The sequence below is a fragment of the Mesoplodon bidens genome (genome assembly GCF_964165515.1).
Source record: "Mesoplodon bidens genome assembly, chromosome: 1".
NCBI classification, from domain to species: Eukaryota; Metazoa; Chordata; class Mammalia; order Artiodactyla; family Ziphiidae; genus Mesoplodon; species Mesoplodon bidens.
The window spans coordinates 69,094,444-69,111,853 of NC_138176.1; the positions used below are offsets into that span (position 1 = coordinate 69,094,444).

Here is a 17,410-nt window from a genome sequence, read left to right on the forward strand (position 1 = left end):
CAAACAACACACAAGAAATTACACTTACACATACTCTCTCTTCCACATAGTTTCACCTAAGATTTACTATCCTGCTCTGGAAAACACTTCAAGGCATGATTCTCGAAACATCTAACAATTTAAAAAACAGATAGCAGTGACTCCTGGTAAAGAGGACATTCAACCCAACAATAGGGAAACACTGAAGTCAATTAACTTTTATCTATGAATTCTAAGTTAGAGGACCACTTATCTGATGCTTGATAAAGACTACATAGCAACACAAAAATGTTTATGATTTTTTGTTTGTTTGTTTGTTTGTTTTTGGTGGTACGCGGGCCTCTCACTGTTGTGGCCTCTCCCATTGCGGAGCACAGGCTCCGGACACGCAGGCTCAGCAGCCATGGCTCACGGGCCCAGCCACTCCGCGGCATGTGGGATCCTCCCAGACCGGGGCACGAACCCGCGTCCCCTGCATCGTCAGGCGGACTCTCAACCACTGCGCCACCAGGAAAGCCCATGTTTATGATATTTTAAGTGAAACACTCAAAACAGTAAATTCTGCACCTTACATGTAAAACTTTGCCAAGAATGTACACTTGAGTACAAAGAATGGAGGGAACACATAAAAACAGCAACAAATATTTCAGTTAATGGGCTTACAGACACATTTTTAGTCTCTTTTTCAATTTTTTCAGTAATGTTATACTATATTTTTTTAATAAATATTTTTTAATTACCATACAACCCAGCAATCCCACTTCTGGGTACAAATCCAAAAGAACTGAAAGCAGGGTACACCCATATTCACAGCAGCATTATTCACAATGGTCAAAAGATGGAAGTAACCCAAGTGTCCAACAGTGGATGAACAGATACACAACACGTGGTCCATCCACACAACGGAATAGTATTCAGCCTTAACAAGGAAGAAAATTCTGACACATTACGACATGGATGAACCTTGAGGACATCATGCTAAGTGAAGTAAGCCAGTCACAGACGGACAGATCCTGTATGATTCCACTTGTCTGATTCAAAGAGACAGAAAGTAGTCAAATTCATAGAGATGGAAAGTTGAATGGCAGTTGCCAGGGGCTAGGGTGGTGGGAATCAGGAGTTAATGTTTAAAGAGGACAGAATTTCCTTTGCAAGATGAAAGAGTTCTGCTGATTGGTTGCACAGCAATGTGACTATACTTAACACTGCTGAACCATACACATAAAAACGGCTAAGGCAGGGCTTCCCTGGTGGCGCAGTGGTTGAGAGTCCGCCTGCCGATGCAGGGGACACAGGTTCGTGCCCCGGTCCGGGAGGATCCCGCATGCCGCGGAGCAGCTAGGCCCGTGAACCATGGCCGCTGAGCCTGCGCGTCCGGAGCCTGTGCTCCGCAATGGAAGAGGCCACAACAGTGAGAGGCCCGCGTACCGCAAAAAAAAAAAAAAGGCTAAGGTGGCAAATGTTATGGTATGTGTACTCTACCATAATTTTAAAATAAATAGTATGTTTTAGAAAGTAATGTTTTTTATTCTCCCATCATCTAACGTCACAAATGCACGTAGTAAGTGTCCAATAGGTATAGAAAGATTGATTAATTGACCTACTGACCAAATGCCTTAAATGAGGAAGAAGGAGATCCCCAACCCACCAAGTAACAGTTTTTGAAAACTCACTTCTGTCCAGGTCTTTCCTCTGCCCAGAACCTTCAATGGCTCCCCATTGCCCTCAAGGTAAAGTCAAAGCTGCTAAGTAGCTGTCAGCCTTGACCAAGCGCTCCCTGCAAAGTGTTCTACACGCAGCACCTTAATCCTCACAACGACCCCGTGAAGGAGGCATCTTTACAGATGAGACTCATGAGGCCTAGAGAAGTTAAGACATTTGCCCGAGGTCACACTGCTGGTGTGAGCCAAAGCCAGGTAGTCTGACCAGAGTCCATGCTTATAAGCCCTACACTAAACCATGGCTCCAGTCCAGGCCCGTCACCCCTGCTCACCTCCCCCGACGGGCCACACATCTTCTCCCCATCTGGTGGAGAGACTTCACAGCCCCAGATGTCCTTTGTAATGGTGTCTGACACACCACACCCCTCTTTCCTTGACAACCACCCCGCACCCCAAAGCTAGTGAGAGGCCCTCCCTGGCGCCCCCTCTGGGCGATTATGTCAAAGCATTGACAGTGCTGACAGAGTCTGTTTTGGTGATTGTCTCCCGCTCTGACACCTCCACAGGGCACAGACCACGGCGTTTCAACCCTGGACACAGTACTGAACACAGGGTTTTGCCCCGTATGGAAGGAAGGGAGGGAGGGAGAGAGAGAGAGAGCAGAGTGGAAGGAGGGAGGTGGTGGGGGGGAGGAAGGAGGAAGGAAGGGAGGGAGGGAGGAAAGAAGGGGGGAGGAAGGGGGGAAGGGGGAAGGGAGGGAGGAAGGAAGTTCTTTCTGGTCCCCTAAGGCTTTCCATGTTGTCACTGGCATCACTATAAGACTGTCATCATGGGATTGGACGCCCCTGGAATAAATAGCCAGTTAACTCTTGTATTCCTTTACTGGCATTTCCAGAACAAAGTACCACAGACTGGATGGCTTAAAACAACCAAAATTAATTTCCCCATAGTTCTAGAAGCCATAAGTCTGAGATCAAGGTATTGGCAGGTTGGTTCCTCCTGAGGCCCCTCTCCTTGCCCTGCAGATGGCCACCTCCCTTCAGCATCCTCACACTGTGTGTCTGTGTCCTCCCCTCTTCTTCTCATAAAGTTGCCAGTCCTATTGGATTAGGGCCCACCCTCATGACCTTATTTAGCCTTAATTACCGCTGTCAAGACCCTATCTGCACACAGTCACATTGTGAGGTCCTGGAGGTTAGGACTTCAACATCTGAATGCAGGGGATACAATTCAGCCCTTAACAACTCTCAAAACACAAGGCGACCTGTTCAAACAAGTCTCCCTGGAAGCTGCCACCCTGTTCCTCCCGCAGAGGCAAACTGCTGCCAGGCTTGTCTCTCACAGAGCTTCACTTGTGAGAGTGAAAGTGTGTTTGATCTCAAGAAACACCATAAGGTCACCAAGAGCTGACTGGCAGTCCCCTGGGTGCAGAGTGGAGACCACTTTCTTATAAAAGACTGAGATTAAAAATGGCATCCTTGGCATTCGGAGGTGAGAAATTGGTCCTGAAGGATGCTCCTAAATCGGGAATGCAGAAATATTTTGAGCAATAACAGTATCCCTGGACCAAGTTCATGGTCTTTCTGGGTGACTTCTGTGGAGAAGAACCATGGAGAATGTAATATATATATATGCATAAGATTGTGTGTGTGTGTGTATGTATATATATATATATATATATATATATATATATATATATATATATATATGTATATGTATAAAGAATGTATTCAATATATCTGTAAAAGAATGTCTATATATATATAAAGAATGTATATATATATATATGTATAACTGAATCACTTTGCTGTACAGCAGAAATTAACACAACGTTGTAAATCAACCATACTTCAATTAAAAAACAGGAATCATGGCATCTTGGCTGTGACTTAGGGCAAGTCATTTGTCCCCTCTTCTTCCTTAGTGTGACAATCCGACAGTTCTCGTGGAGTTGTTGAAAGCATTACACGAAGTGAAAATTAAAAGTACTTTGCAAAAGTCCTATAGACATACTACTTATTACTTTTACCATTATCTCAGCTCTGATAGCCATTTCCAGGGATTTCTGCCAAGGATGGAAGCTACACTGGAGATCCATCTAAGGTTTCTTTCAAACATGAGATTTTTCTGATTCTAAGCTATAGGTTTAAATTATATATCAAATCCTTATTTCTTACCCACACCAAGTTGACCAAGGCTGAGAATGAACCTCTCATTCATTTCTAAAGAATTTATTCCGCAAGTAAGCAAACAAACAAATGAACAAAGAAGAGGTCTCAGTGACTCAGAGGAGGGACTGTAATGGCACAAAGTTTCTTTTGGGGGTGATGAAAATGCTCTAAAATGGACTGTGGTAATGGAAGCACAACCCTATGAATATACTAAACCACTGAAATGTACACTTTAAATCAGTGAATTGTATAATATGTGAATTATATCTCAATAAAACTGTTAATTAAAATTCCCCAGAGCCTTTTCTGGTGGACTCTGACTTAGCAGAGTTTCCTGATTCTTCATCAGTGTAAGTTCTGCCACTTAAGATTCCCACAAAAATGGCCAAGAGGACACAGTCCCACTTTACAGTGCAGGCAGCTGAAGGGCTGTTTTATATACCCTGGGATACAATTAACAGGAATCCAGGCAACAAGCAACAAGCAACAAGCATCGTGTGATTTACCTGCAACAGAGTATGTACCGCATGGGTAACAGGGAAAACTCCTTCTGTGGCTGATAAACATTCAGAAAATCCAACGAAGTACCCAATTTTAAGGCATCCCAGGATGATGGTAATGACTGCAAACAACGTGATACTACCTAAATTGGGGGAGGGGGAAGGGTAGAAATACTCACATATAAGTGTTAATATGCACTAATATCATTTCAAAATAAATTATATTAAACCTTCACATAAATGGTCAAATGATTTTTGACAAGAGTGCCAAGACAATTCAATGGGGAAAGTACATTTGTTTCAACAACTAGTGCTAGGAAACTGGGTATCCACATGCAAAAGAATGAAGCTGGATGCTTACCTTACAGTATATCAAAAATTACCTCAAAATGAATCAAAGATTTAAATGTAAAGCCTAAATCTATAAAAATCTTAGACAAAAACATAGGGGAAAATCTTTATAATGTCGGATTTGGCAATGACTTATTGGATATGACACCAAAAGCACAAGCCACAAAAGAAAGAAATAGGTAACTTGGGCTACATCAAAATGAAAAAAAAATTATGCATCAGAGGACACTATCAACCCACAGAATGGAGAAAATATTCACAAGTTGTATATTTGATAAGGTGTGAGCATCCAGACTCCATACAGAACTACAGTTTAACCATTAATTAAAAAAAATAAAAAATAAACAAAGGACTTGCATAGACATTTCTCCAAAGAACATATGTAAATGGATAATTAATACATGAAAAGATGCTCAACATCACTAATCATTAGGGAAATGAAAATGAAAATCACTATGATATACCACCTCAGGGACTTCCCCGGTGGTCCAGTGGTTAAGACTCCATGCTTCCACTGCAGGGGGTACGGTTCGATCCCTGGTCAGGGAACTAAGATCCCACATGCTGTGTGCCATGGTCAAAAAAAAAGAAAATAAATATGACTTCACATGCATTAGCATGGTTGCTACCCACAAAAGAGAAAGAAAAGGGGTGGGGGGAGGGGGAAGGAGAGGGGGAGGGGAGCGAGGGGAAGGGGGAAAGGAAGGAAGGAAGGGAGGGAGAGAAGGAGTGGGGAGAAGAGTAAAATAATAACAAATGTTGGCAAAGATGTGGAGAAATTGGAACCCTTATACACTGTTGATGGAATGTAAAATGGTGTAGCCGCTATGGAAAACAGTATGGCACTTTCTCAAAAATTTAAAAACCGTAACTCTACATGGTCCAGCAATATACCCAAGAGGATCAAAAGCAGGTACACAAAGCATGTACACCCATGTTCATGGCAGCATTATTCACAATAGCCTAAAGGTGAAAGCAACCCAAGTGTCCATCAATGGATGAACGGATAAAGTGTGGCAGGGACTTCCCTGGTGGCGCAGTGGTTAAGAATCCGCCTGCCAATGCAGGGGACAAGGTTCGAGCCCTGGTCAGGGAAGATCCCACATGCCGCGGAGCAACAAAGTTCGTGAGCCACAACTACTGAGCCCTGTGCCACAACTACTGAAGCCTGCACACCTAGAGCCCATGCTCTGCAACAACAGAAGCCACCGCAATGAGAAGCCCGCGCACTGCAACAAAGAGTAGCCCCTGCTCGCCGCAACTAGAGAAAGCCCACGCGCAGCAACGAAGATCCAATGCAGCCAAAAGTAAATAAATAAATATTTAATAAATAAATTTATTTTTTTAATTGCCCTGTTTTTTAAAAAAAAAGTTTGGCATATCTGTGCAATGGAATATGATTCCGTTTTAAAAAGGAAAGGCATTCTGACCCCTGCTACACCGTGGATGAACCTTGAGGACATTATGCCAAGTGAAATAAGCCAGTCACAGAAGGACAGATGCTGCATGACTGTGCTCCTATGAGATAGATGCCTTAGAATAGTTCAATTCATAGGGAGAAAAAGCAAAATGGTGGCTACCAGGGGCTGGGGTGAGGGGGAAATGGGGAGTTATTTAATGATACAGACTTTTAGTTTTACAAGATGAAAGAGTGTTGGACATTACAATTGTAATGAATTCACAATATGAATGTACTTAACACCACTGAACTGTACACTTAAATGATTAAGTTGGTAAATTGTACGTTATGCTTATTTTGTCACAATTTAAAAAGTTTTAAATATATATAAAGTAAATTCTACTATTGGCCTCACAAGCTGAAAGTAGAAGACAATATTATGTCTTGTTTATCATTGTACCGACTTCATGCATATTCCAGGGTCTGATAAGGGACGTACATTCAACAAAGTTTGGCCAAAACAACACAAGTCCTCTAGAAGTTTTCCCCCCAAAATGATCCATCTAAGAGTGTCACTGCTCTGCTCAAAAATCTCAGTTCTCTGATCCTAAATTCCTGCTCTAAATAATAAAAGGGGTATAAGGTATACAGGAATTTTCTGTACTATCTTTGCAATTCATCTGTAAAATAGAAAGTTTATTTTTCCAAAATGATAGGGAGGGGTCTAGAGCAGTGGCATGAAAAGGGCCAGGCTAGTGAAGTGAAGAAAGGCAAGTTCTCTGGTGGTACATCCAGCATAGTTGACAATAAACAAAAAAATATGCATATGAATAAGACTGGGAAGGAATATGCAAAATACATTAAAAAGAAACTCGTGACCAAATGAAAAAAAATAGCAAGAAAACCATAATGATGGTGGGGACTTGATCAATGTCACAGTCCCTAATCCCCCTTCTGGGCCAACATTAACCACCATTCATACATTCTCTCCCACGAACAGAGGAAACTGGATCTTGTTTGACGTGAATTATGGCAAGAGAAGAGAGAAGGGCATGAGCCATAACAGGGAGCTATAATATTACAGCTCTGGCCTAAGAAGCCTCCAGTGAAGAGTAATGCAATCGCCTGGCTCCTTTCCATTGCTCAAAGCATTATAGAAACAACTCTAAGTCACATTTTCTTAAATCCTGGAAATGCCCCAGTGAAATCAGAAACTTCGTAAGAGTGGAGAATCAATCCCAGGGCTTTGAAATGGTTTGATAAATGCATGGTTCGTTTTGATTACAAAGAGAAATAGCAAGATGAGGTGAGGCAGTCTGGTTGGGTGGTAAGGGCACAGGCTGTAACTCTGGGAACCTGGCTGTGCCACCAATGGAACATGAGAGTTCAGACAGGTCACTTCCATGCTCCCGGCCTCAGTTTTCCCACCTATAAAATGAGATTGGTCCACAGCAGTGGCTCGCAAACTGCAAGAGGATCACCTGGAGGGCTCGTTAAAACACAGAGTGCTGGGCCGCACCCCCAGAGTTTCTGATTCAATAGATCTGGGGTGTGGCCCCCAAATTCGCATCTCTAACAAGTTCATAGGTGGGGTGATGCTGGTGATCTGGGACCCCACCTTGAGAACCACTGCTCTTTGCCACTGACAATTCAAGAGTTGCAACAAACACATCACGTGCCTTCTCATGCTCTTTTTTTTTTTTTTTTTTTTGCGGTACGCGGGCCTCTCACTGCTGTGGCCTCTCCCGTTGTGGAGCACAGGCTCCGGACGCACAGGCTCAGCGGCCATGGATCACGGGCCCAGCCACCCCGCGGCATGTGGGATCTTCGCAGACCGGGGCACGAACCCGTGTCCCCTGCATCAACAGGCGGACTCCCAACCACTGCGCCATGAGGGAAGCCCCCTTCTCACGCTCTTAAAGCCCTTCCTTCTTCCTTCATCCATCCTTCCATCCATTTATTTGTACAACAAATATTTTAGGGACTCATACTATGCATGAGGCATTTTGCCAGGGGCTCAAAGGTAAACAAGTAAGACTGCTGGAGAAACAAAAATACACACATATAGTATTGAATAAATTGTGGAGTACACAAAATATAGAGTGATGAGCTGGCACCAGACTTCTCATCTGCATCGTGGGAAACCAGAAGCCAGCGGAAGAGTAGCTAGAGTCCACTGCAAGGAAAGGACTGCATCTTAAAAACCCTATTCCCAGCCAAGATGGCACCCACTTGTCAGGGCAAAAGACAGAAAGATATTTGAAGGTATGCCAAATATAATTGTTTGACAACTATTTGTTGTTCAACTATGATCCAGGTACTTGGGATATAAAAATGTCAGTAAAGGGCTTCCCTGGTGGCGCAGTGGTTGGGAGTCCGCCTGCCGATGCAGGGGATGCGGGTTCATGCCCCGGTCCGGGAAGATCCCACATGCCGCAGAGCGGCTGGGCCCGTGAGCCATGGCCGCTGAGCCTGCGCGTCCGGAGCCTGTGCTCCATGACAGAAGAGGCCACAACAGTGAGAGGCCCACGTACCGCAAATAAAAAGAAAATCAATTATGCTATAAAAACACAGTACACAGAGTATAGAGGTAGGTACTGACTGCCTGGCTTCAAATCCTTTTTCTACCACTTATTATAGTTGATGACCTTGAGCAATTACTTAACTTCTCTGTGCCTCAGTTTCCTCATCTGTAAAATGTGGATAATAAGATTGACTATCTCCCAGGGATGTAGAGGAGATTAACTGAGTCATAACATGAAAAGCACCTAGAACAGTGCCCCACAAATAGAAAATTCTATAAACGGGATGTTATCATCATCATCATCACTCAACCACAAAGAAACACTTAATGAATTAGAACCAATTAGAAAGTGCCCCAGCCACATTCCTTGAGAATAATCCTAAAATGTCTAGTGTTGGCAGAGGCGAGACTCCTCCTCTGTGTTAGGCTCCCACATCCTTTCTAGAAGTCTAGAATCTTGGAACCATAGGCTCTTAGAGGTGGAAGTTTCCACAAAGTTAGTTTACATCTCCCATCTCATGCAAGGATGCTTCCCAGTGCATCATGACCAGCGGCCACCTGGTCTCCACCTGGACATGCCCAGGGCTGGGAGGCTCACCCTTCCATCACCAGCTGGTGCTTGGATTACAATGCTCTTCCCCACAGTGAACTGCAGTCAGCCTCCCAGAACTGCCATCCTCTTCCCTGGAGATTCTGCCATGGTTCACTCATTCCTTCATCCATTCATCCGTGCATTCATCCATCTGATGATTCAGTAAATGTCAACTGGCACTTGTTACATGTTAGGCACTGTGCCAGGAGCTCAGGTTATAACGGTAATTACATTCAGACAGGGTCTTTGCCTTCAAGAGCTCACCATCTGGTCAGATCAACAAACGAACTGAATGACACAATCTCCTGCTTGAGAAGTGCTAGGAAGAAAACAGGGTGTTATGAGAACATACAACCCGGAAGCCACACCTGGTCTGAAGGCATCGGGAAAGGCTTCCCTGAAGAAGTGACTCTCGTTTGCTGACCTGGAGCTGACGGGGGTGGGCCTGCAGCATTTTCCACCCCACCATCTCCACATCCTCTCTCTCCTGGACTGAACATCCTTTCGCTCCTCCTGGGGCCACCCTCCTGCAGGCACCCATGTGATGCTCAAAGGGGGACGTGACACTCCACGTGCAGCCTGACCTCCTTTCCAATCAATGACCGACTAGCATCGGCTTTTTGGGCAGCTACATCATGAGGCTGAAATCCTGACATCAGGTTTACATTTTCTACTAGAGCAGAAATCCCGTCCCAAAACCCCAAACATGCATGATAATGCATGCAGTTAGGCAAGACCCTCTCAAGATGACCCCAGGCTGGACCTTGGGGATCACTGCTCCTGTTTGTGAGGGAATTGCTCAAAACTCCCTGCATCTTGATCTGCTCCAGAATTTTGCTGGGGGTTGCTGTTATGCTCAGTTCTCTATATTCTGTGTATTCTTTTATCATTTTTAAAATTCAGGGTAGCTTCCTGAGACCCTACATATTCTCCCTAAGTCCACTTAATTCCTAACTGACCTCTCAGCCTCCTGTTTTACTCCTCTGAAAACCAGGTCCCACCCTGCAGATGGAGTGATCATTCTGAAATACAAGTATGATCACATCATTCCCTTTGTTCAAAACCTCCAATGGCTCCCCACTACCCACTGGACAAAACCAAGATCTGAAGTCTGCAGATAGGGTTCCAGCTAACTCAGATCTTGCTGACATCTCTGGACTCACTTCCAGACTCCAGCAAAAGCAGAAGTTCCTCCTCTGGGACCTCTCCCTACACCCCCAAACCCTTGCCCCAGGCTACCCTTCTGCCTACCCATCTATCCCCTGCACATCATAACAATGAATCATTTAGTTAATAATAATAATGTATTTCTCTTAGCAGGTTTCTCTAAGCATTTTACATGTACAAACTCACTGATTCTCATACAACCCTACGTGATGGTTGGGAGGGTATCCTCCTCCCCATTTTACTGATGAGGAAACCGGGGCAGAAAAGGGAGGCTACATGGGGTGGGGTGGGGTTTGGTGGGGAGCTCTTAGCCATCGTGCTCTGCTGCCCCTCATTGTCTGCACTGCCTTTGCCCTCTCCTGCAAGCCCTCCATGCAGGGCCAAACCTGAGCATCCTGCTGCCCCCAGGGCCCAGCCAGCGCCTGGCACAGAATGGGAGCTCAGTCCAGACTGATGAACAAAACCAGACCAAAGTTTCTGCCCCGACGTCACAAAAGTTGTCCCCATGCAGTGGGCTTGGCCACCTTCTCTGTTGTTCCCTGCAAGTTCCACAGATCCCTCTGCTCGATGAAGAGGACAGAAGCCAAATGGAAGTTAGAGGTTTCGCCTTCTCTGTCACCTGCTAATATCACACCCTCTGTCCCGAAGCCAGGAACTTATCTCTCTTCTCTTTCTCACTCTGTCCGAATATTTCTGGTGACAGGGGCTCAACCCTCCTCCTGATGCCCTTTCAGCTTCCTGGTCTAGAAAACAAGGGTGATAACACCCACCCCAAGAACCGCTGGGAGACTGAAAACATTACACTAAGTGAAAGAAGCCAGTCGCCAAGAGGACATATTATGTGATTCCATTTATAAAAATGTCCAGACCAGGGGCTTCCCTGGTGGTGCAGTGGTTGAGAGTCTGCCTGCCGATGCAGGGGACACGGGTTCGTGCCCCAGTCCGGGATGATCCCACGTGCCGCGGAGCGGCTGGGCCTGTGAGCCATGGCCACTGAGCCTGCGCGTCCGGAGCCTGTTCTCCGCAACGGGAGAGGCCACAACAGTGAGAGGCCTGCGTACCGAAGAAAAAAAAAATGTCCAGACCAGGCGAGTCTAGAGACATAAAGTAGATCCATGGTTGTCTATTCCTGGGGAGGGTCTGGGGGATGATAGCTAAAGGGCACAGTGTTTCTTTTTGAGATGATAAAATGTTCTAAAAATTGACTGTGGTGATGGTTGCACATCTCTGTGAATATCCTACAAACCATCAGCTTGTGCACCTTAAATGGGTGAACTGTAGACTATGTGGACTACATCTCAAGAAAACTATTGTTTTAAAGAAAGGAGGAAAATTGCCAGGCACACTGACATGGGCTCACTATACCCAGAGCAGGGACAGAAGCGCAAGGAAACGAGGAGTATCTGGAGAGGCTGTGTCTGCAGAGGAGTGAGGTGATCAAAGTGAGCTGAGCGTGCATTCTGAGGAGGGAAACAAGGTGAAGCCCAGACCCGTGCTCATGAACTTGCTGCATCTGCCCCGAAGTCAGCAGGGTGGGCTGGAATACCACGGTGACCCACCCTGACCACTCCCTCCTTGGCCACACCAGACGCTGCCACAGGACTGCACACCAGGTTTTGCAATCCTGTCAATCATCCTCCAGTGGTTTCTGTGAGTCCTAGCTGCACTCCTAGACTGTGGGCTCCCCTGGGTGCAGGGGCGGTTGCATCCTCGTGTCCTGCAGCCTTCATTCTTCCCCTCTCCCTCCTCTTCTGCTCTCTGCCGCCATCTCGCATGGCACCCCACCTCTCTTCACACATGCACTTGGAACCATTTCTTTTAGCAACCTTCACTTTCTCACACATTGGACCGCCTGTTTCTAAAACCCATCACTGTGTCCCAATCTTTATCTCTACAGCCTGTACAGCCACCTGTCCTGGGCAGATCTTACATAAGCAGCTCACGTCTGCCCCTTTACTTGCAGCCCCTTAGGGATAAAGAACACGGTGCTCTGAGCAGCCCTTTTCCAAGGATGGTGCACTGGACAGAGATGTAATGTGTCGTATACATGGATGTGCCTCATTTTAAGTAAAAAGCACTTTGTAAAAAATCTGATCTCATAAAAGTAGTAGATTTGGGAGTGATTATTCACACGCACAAAGAAAGCCTCACTGTGACAAACAACTGGGACAACGCCTCTAATGTACCAGCATTCCAAACGCACTCAATAAATGTGGCTATTAGTCTTCCTGTTGTCATTGCCATGATTTTGTGTTAATAACACTTCTCTGGGCTTGAGACAGGCCAGAAACAAGGAAAAAGACTACCTTCACCACTGCAGTCTTTTAAGAGACCAGAAACAGAACAGAAACAGGACCCTGGTAATTAACAGGAAGAAATGGCTATTCATTAGGTTTTCATGTCACTGGACACACGCGACTGGCATGAGATATCCCAGCTGCTGCCACTTCTTCCAGAAGAAATCAATCTCTTTACTTAGCAAACAGAGGATCTGGATGAATAATCCATCATTTCCACTCATTTTTAAAAATTAGTCAATATTTTTTGTTCCAAAGAAAGTCTTCACTTTCTCACACCCAGTAGGTGGGACAGAATGTTTTCCTGCTCAAAGAAACGCCTCACAGCCCGAACCAAGACCCAAAACCGTTCTCTGGAAAACCTCAGTGCCCAGAATTCCACAGGTTGGCTCTTTCTCAGAGCCCCAGACTTCTAAGATCATCACAGAAGCCAGGGCAGAGCTAAGTCAAACCTGTTTATCCAGCTAGGATTCCAGGGAAATCCTCAGTCCCTGCTGGGGCTGAAGGCACTTCCCTTGGCATTATGGCCTCCTGGTGTACTTTGGGGATAATTAGGCTCTTGCTTCTTTGATAAACTGCAGCTCACTTACAGGGATAGACAATGCTTTGCAAACAGCTTTCACTTGACCTCTCCCAGCTCCTCCCTGAGAGGTGGCCAGTAGTCTTATTTTACTGATGAGGAAACCGGGACTCAGAAAGGCGAAGGTAACAGAGCTGAGACATCAAGCCAAGACTTTCAGGGTCAGCACCACTTCCATCATCCACATAGCTCACTTGAATAGTTATGTTATTATGGGGTAAATTGCTGAGTGTCTAAACAGCCACGCCCTTTACTGAACACCTACTATGTGCTCTCCTACACTGCCTCATTTACTCCAGCTCTACCTGGTGTCTAATGGACATCTCAAATGTAACACGTCCACAAGAGGAATCCTGATTCTGCATCCCCACTCTTACCCCTCCTTTTGTCTTCCCAGTCTTGGGAAATGGCACCACCATTCACCCATTGACTGGGGTCCCAGTGCTTAGAGTCTTCCTGGAAAGTGGGGGAGAGAGAGAGGAGGGAAGGGTGAGGAAGAACAGGGTGGGGGAGGGAGAGAGGAAGGAAGGATGAGGGGAGGGCAGGAGAGAGAAAAAGAGGAAGGAGGGCGAGAGGGAGGGAGGGCAAGAGAAAGGAAAGGAGGGAGGAGAGGGAGGATGGAACAGGGAGGGGTAACAGAGAAAGGAAGGGATGGATGAGGAGAGAAGAAGAAGGGAAGTAGAGAAGAAAGAAGGAAGAACAGAAGGATGGAATAGGAAGGAAGTGAGGGGAAGACCAAGGAAGGATCCTGCCACTACAGGAAACCACAGGTCAAAAGCCTCTGTATGCAATATTTTTTTAGCCTGTTTAAGTCAACAACCTCAAAATAACATTTTATTCTTGTTTGCTTGTTTGCTATGACACTGGATTCACTGCCATTTATAGGGTCACAAAACCACGAACTTCCCTGAAACAACTACTTTCAGAGCAGGAATCTGGGCCACGCTGCAGTTGTGTGCAGTTTTTCCAAAGGCAAGATGAACTAGACACAGTCCCTGAGCCTAAGAAACCTAAAATCTCATCCAGATGACAAGGTTTATATCCACTAGTCATAAGGCAAGGCAGAAATTGACAAGCGCCCAAGAGCTCTACACAGAGAGAGCTGTGGCAGTCCGTGGGAGCGAGGAGTAATTCCCGCCAGGTGTGTAGAGAAGGTGTCATTGGGGCAGACCTTTGAAGGGAGTGTGGGTGGGAGGGAGAGTGACTGTGTGCTGGGCACCCACCCTGTACCCAGCAGTCACTGGTCCTACACGTGTGTGATTCCCATTCTACACATGCTGAAACTGGGGGAGTGGGAAGACTAAGTAACGTGCCCAAGAGCATGGAAGGAAAATGACAGCCACACTCTACGAGAGACTTAAATTCAGATCGAACATGAGAACTCAAGCAGAGACCTGTGATGTGCCTGGACCACACAGAGTGAAATGTACCCGGCCCCTCCCATGAAGATTTCTCAGGCACCCGCTTTCTCCACAGACTCCCCACCACCTCCTCCCTTTGACCTGCATCATGTCTATCTCCCTTCCAAGAGTGCAAGGTCCTTGAGGAGGGGAGGGTTCCTGTCTTGACAACGTTTCAATCAATGGGTTGTGAGTACCTAGCAAGTGCTTCTATTCCCCGCTGCCTGAACATGTATCCACTCATGGATTACATCATTCATCTCAAGCGCATTTTCTTAGCACCCACCCTATGCCAGGCCCTGAGTTGGCTCTAGGACTAAGAGATGAGCATCTTAGAGTTCCCCCAGTGTGGTGGAGGGGACAGAAGTGTCAACAAGAGGCACAGTGCCTTCCCAGGGCGCAGTGAGGGGTGAAGGAGTGTGGTCAGAACCCCAAAAGGTGAGAGAGGGGTCTGAAAAGCATCACTGGGGAGCACGGGGTGGGGCCTGAGCCCTATCTCCTAAAGCAAGGCACGTGGGAGGCACTCCAGGAGGAGGGAATAGAATATGCAAAGGCAGATAAGCATGAAATATTGTGAAGGGAACTAAAAGCCTTTGAGACTGGAGCACAGAATGCGGGCCAAGGAGAGGATAAAACTAAAGAGGCCATCTGGGCTCAGATCTTAGCGGGCCTTGAATGCCAGGATAAGCAGTGTGGCCTCCATCATGGGGTCCGTGGAACCATGGCAGGGCTTTAAACAAGGAAAGATGTGAATAGGTTTGTGTAACCGTAGTTCCAACGATGGCATGTAAGGCAAGAACCTGAAGGCGGAGAGAGGAGACTATGGCAATAATCCATCCTTAACGAAGAAAGAGGGAGAAGGGAAGGTGGGCGGGGGCGGGCAGAAACGACGTGCAGGAAGATGGAGGCAGAAAGGACTAAAGGAGAGAAGTCAGAGGAGGAAAGGGCACAGAGCTGCTGTCGGGCTGCGGCTAGCGGGCGAGCAGGCTGGGTTCGCTGGGCACTCACCCGCCGGCCGGCTCGCTGCTTCGGGGACTCACCGCGGAGCCAGCGCGCGCCGGCGTGCGTGTCCTTGAGGCGGCGGTGCGCGGAGCTGCGGCCCACGTACCACAGCATCCAGAGCAGCTGGAGCAGCATGAGCGCCGTGAGGAAGCACAGCAGGTCGCTCTTGCCCACGCCCGAGGCGTGCACGGCCCAGGCCAGCAGGAAGAGCAGCCCCGCCACGAACACGTTCAGCCCATACTGGCTGCTGAGCGCCTCCGCCAGCTTCTGCGGGAAGCTGGCGCGGAGGGCGCCCCGACGAGGGGCCGGGGACTCCGGGGGCCCCGGGGCCGGGAGCTGGGGCGGCGGGCAGGCTGCAGGCCCCGAAGAGGCCCTGTCCGGGCTGCTCCGAAACGCTTGGGGAGAGGCAGGCTCCCCCTGGCCCTCGGGCATCATTGAGGGACCCGCACTGAGTCTAGTCCCGGGGGGTGGCTGCGACCCGGGCCCCACCCGCTGCCCCTGTCCTCTGCCCTAGCCCCGACGCCCTCTGCCAACCAACCCGCTGTTCTGATCACCCTCGGACACCGGATCTCCCGCCTTCTAACCCCTGGTCAAGGTACCCACCCGATCCACTTACCACCTTCCCCCCGCCCCGCACCCCGCCGACCCGGGCTGACCCCGGCTTCTTCGCGCTCCCCAATTCGCACCGCCCACCTTCCCTCCCTCCTCAATGTCCGGGGCAACACTTCCGCCCACTCTGGACCCACGCGGGCCTCTCCCCGCCCCTGGTGCCTCGGCCTGGGGCCAGCCCTGCCCCGACGGCCGCGCGTCCTCCCGCTCCCCGACCCGCGCGCCCGGACCCGCCCGCTGTCCTCACCTCTGTCCCCTGAGCCGATGCCAGCTGAGCCAGTCCTGCCCGATGACAGGTGCCTCCCGCCCGCTCCCAGAGGGGGGATGGGGGGCAAGGTGTCGCCCTGAGCCGGCCCGAGGGTGTGGGCGCGGAGGCGTGGCCGCGGCGGAGCGGCGCGTCCGGGGCCCCGCGGGTGAGTGCGCTCCTCTGGTGCCCCTGAGCGTCTCCGTAGCGGACCACGGAGGTCTAGGTGAGCCCGGACGAACGCGTCCGTGTGCGTGAGTGTCTGCCTATCCTCGTCTCTGCGTATTTCTACGGTCTGTTTTCTCTGTTGTGTGTTGCTGTGTCTCTCTGGAGGTCAGTCTTTGGGTGTGTCTGGTTGGGTCGGGGAGGATGGGAGGGGGTGGCAGCTCCTGTCCCTAGATCTATGAATAGGGGGACAGGGTGTCCTTTTCGTTTGTGTCTATGTTTGTCTGTCCGTCTGGTGTACCTGGTGTCTGCCAGGAGATGACCAGATGCGGACAAGACAGGAGCCACTTCCCAAGAAAAGAGATCATTTCTCTCCCTCCTCCAAGGGAATGGGGAGCTACTTCTGGAGTGAGCTGAGCTGGGGCTGGGGGCTGCCAGGGATCCTCCCTGGAGCCGGGGGAACCGGAGCATCTCCCTCTGCTCCCCCAGGCCCCCCCCAAACTGACCTGATCCGCCAGAGTGCCCCTCTGGAGCAGGAAGCTGGGAGGGAGCCTCTGGGGGATGGAGCCCAGGAAAGGGCAGGCAGGGCTCAGAGCAAGCCCCTTGTGCAGTAGCATAGGGCTCAGCACCCAGGAGACACACCCTTTCCCCCTTGGTTTAACATCCTGCTGTTGCCGTTCTGAAATTCTTAATTTTTGAACAGGGGGACCCATATTTTCATTTTTGCGGTGGATCCAGCAAATTACGTAGCTGGTTCTGACTGCCAGAG

The 17,410-nt window shown here is 48.4% G+C and overlaps 1 protein-coding gene across 1 annotated transcript in view; it reads right to left on the reverse strand.

Moving 5' to 3' along the window:
* Nucleotides 1-16,058, reverse strand: part of OTOP1 (otopetrin 1) — a gene marked incomplete at both ends in the record, with an annotated part of 42,310 nt that extends 26,252 nt beyond the window's left edge. Inside the window, 2 exons of the mRNA XM_081240554.1 lie at nt 4,318-4,454; nt 15,662-16,058. Of these exons, the coding sequence (XP_081096680.1) occupies nt 4,318-4,454; nt 15,662-16,058 (534 nt within the window). The remainder of the gene's footprint in view (nt 1-4,317; nt 4,455-15,661) is intronic.
* Nucleotides 16,059-17,410: the final 1,352 nt, after the last annotated feature.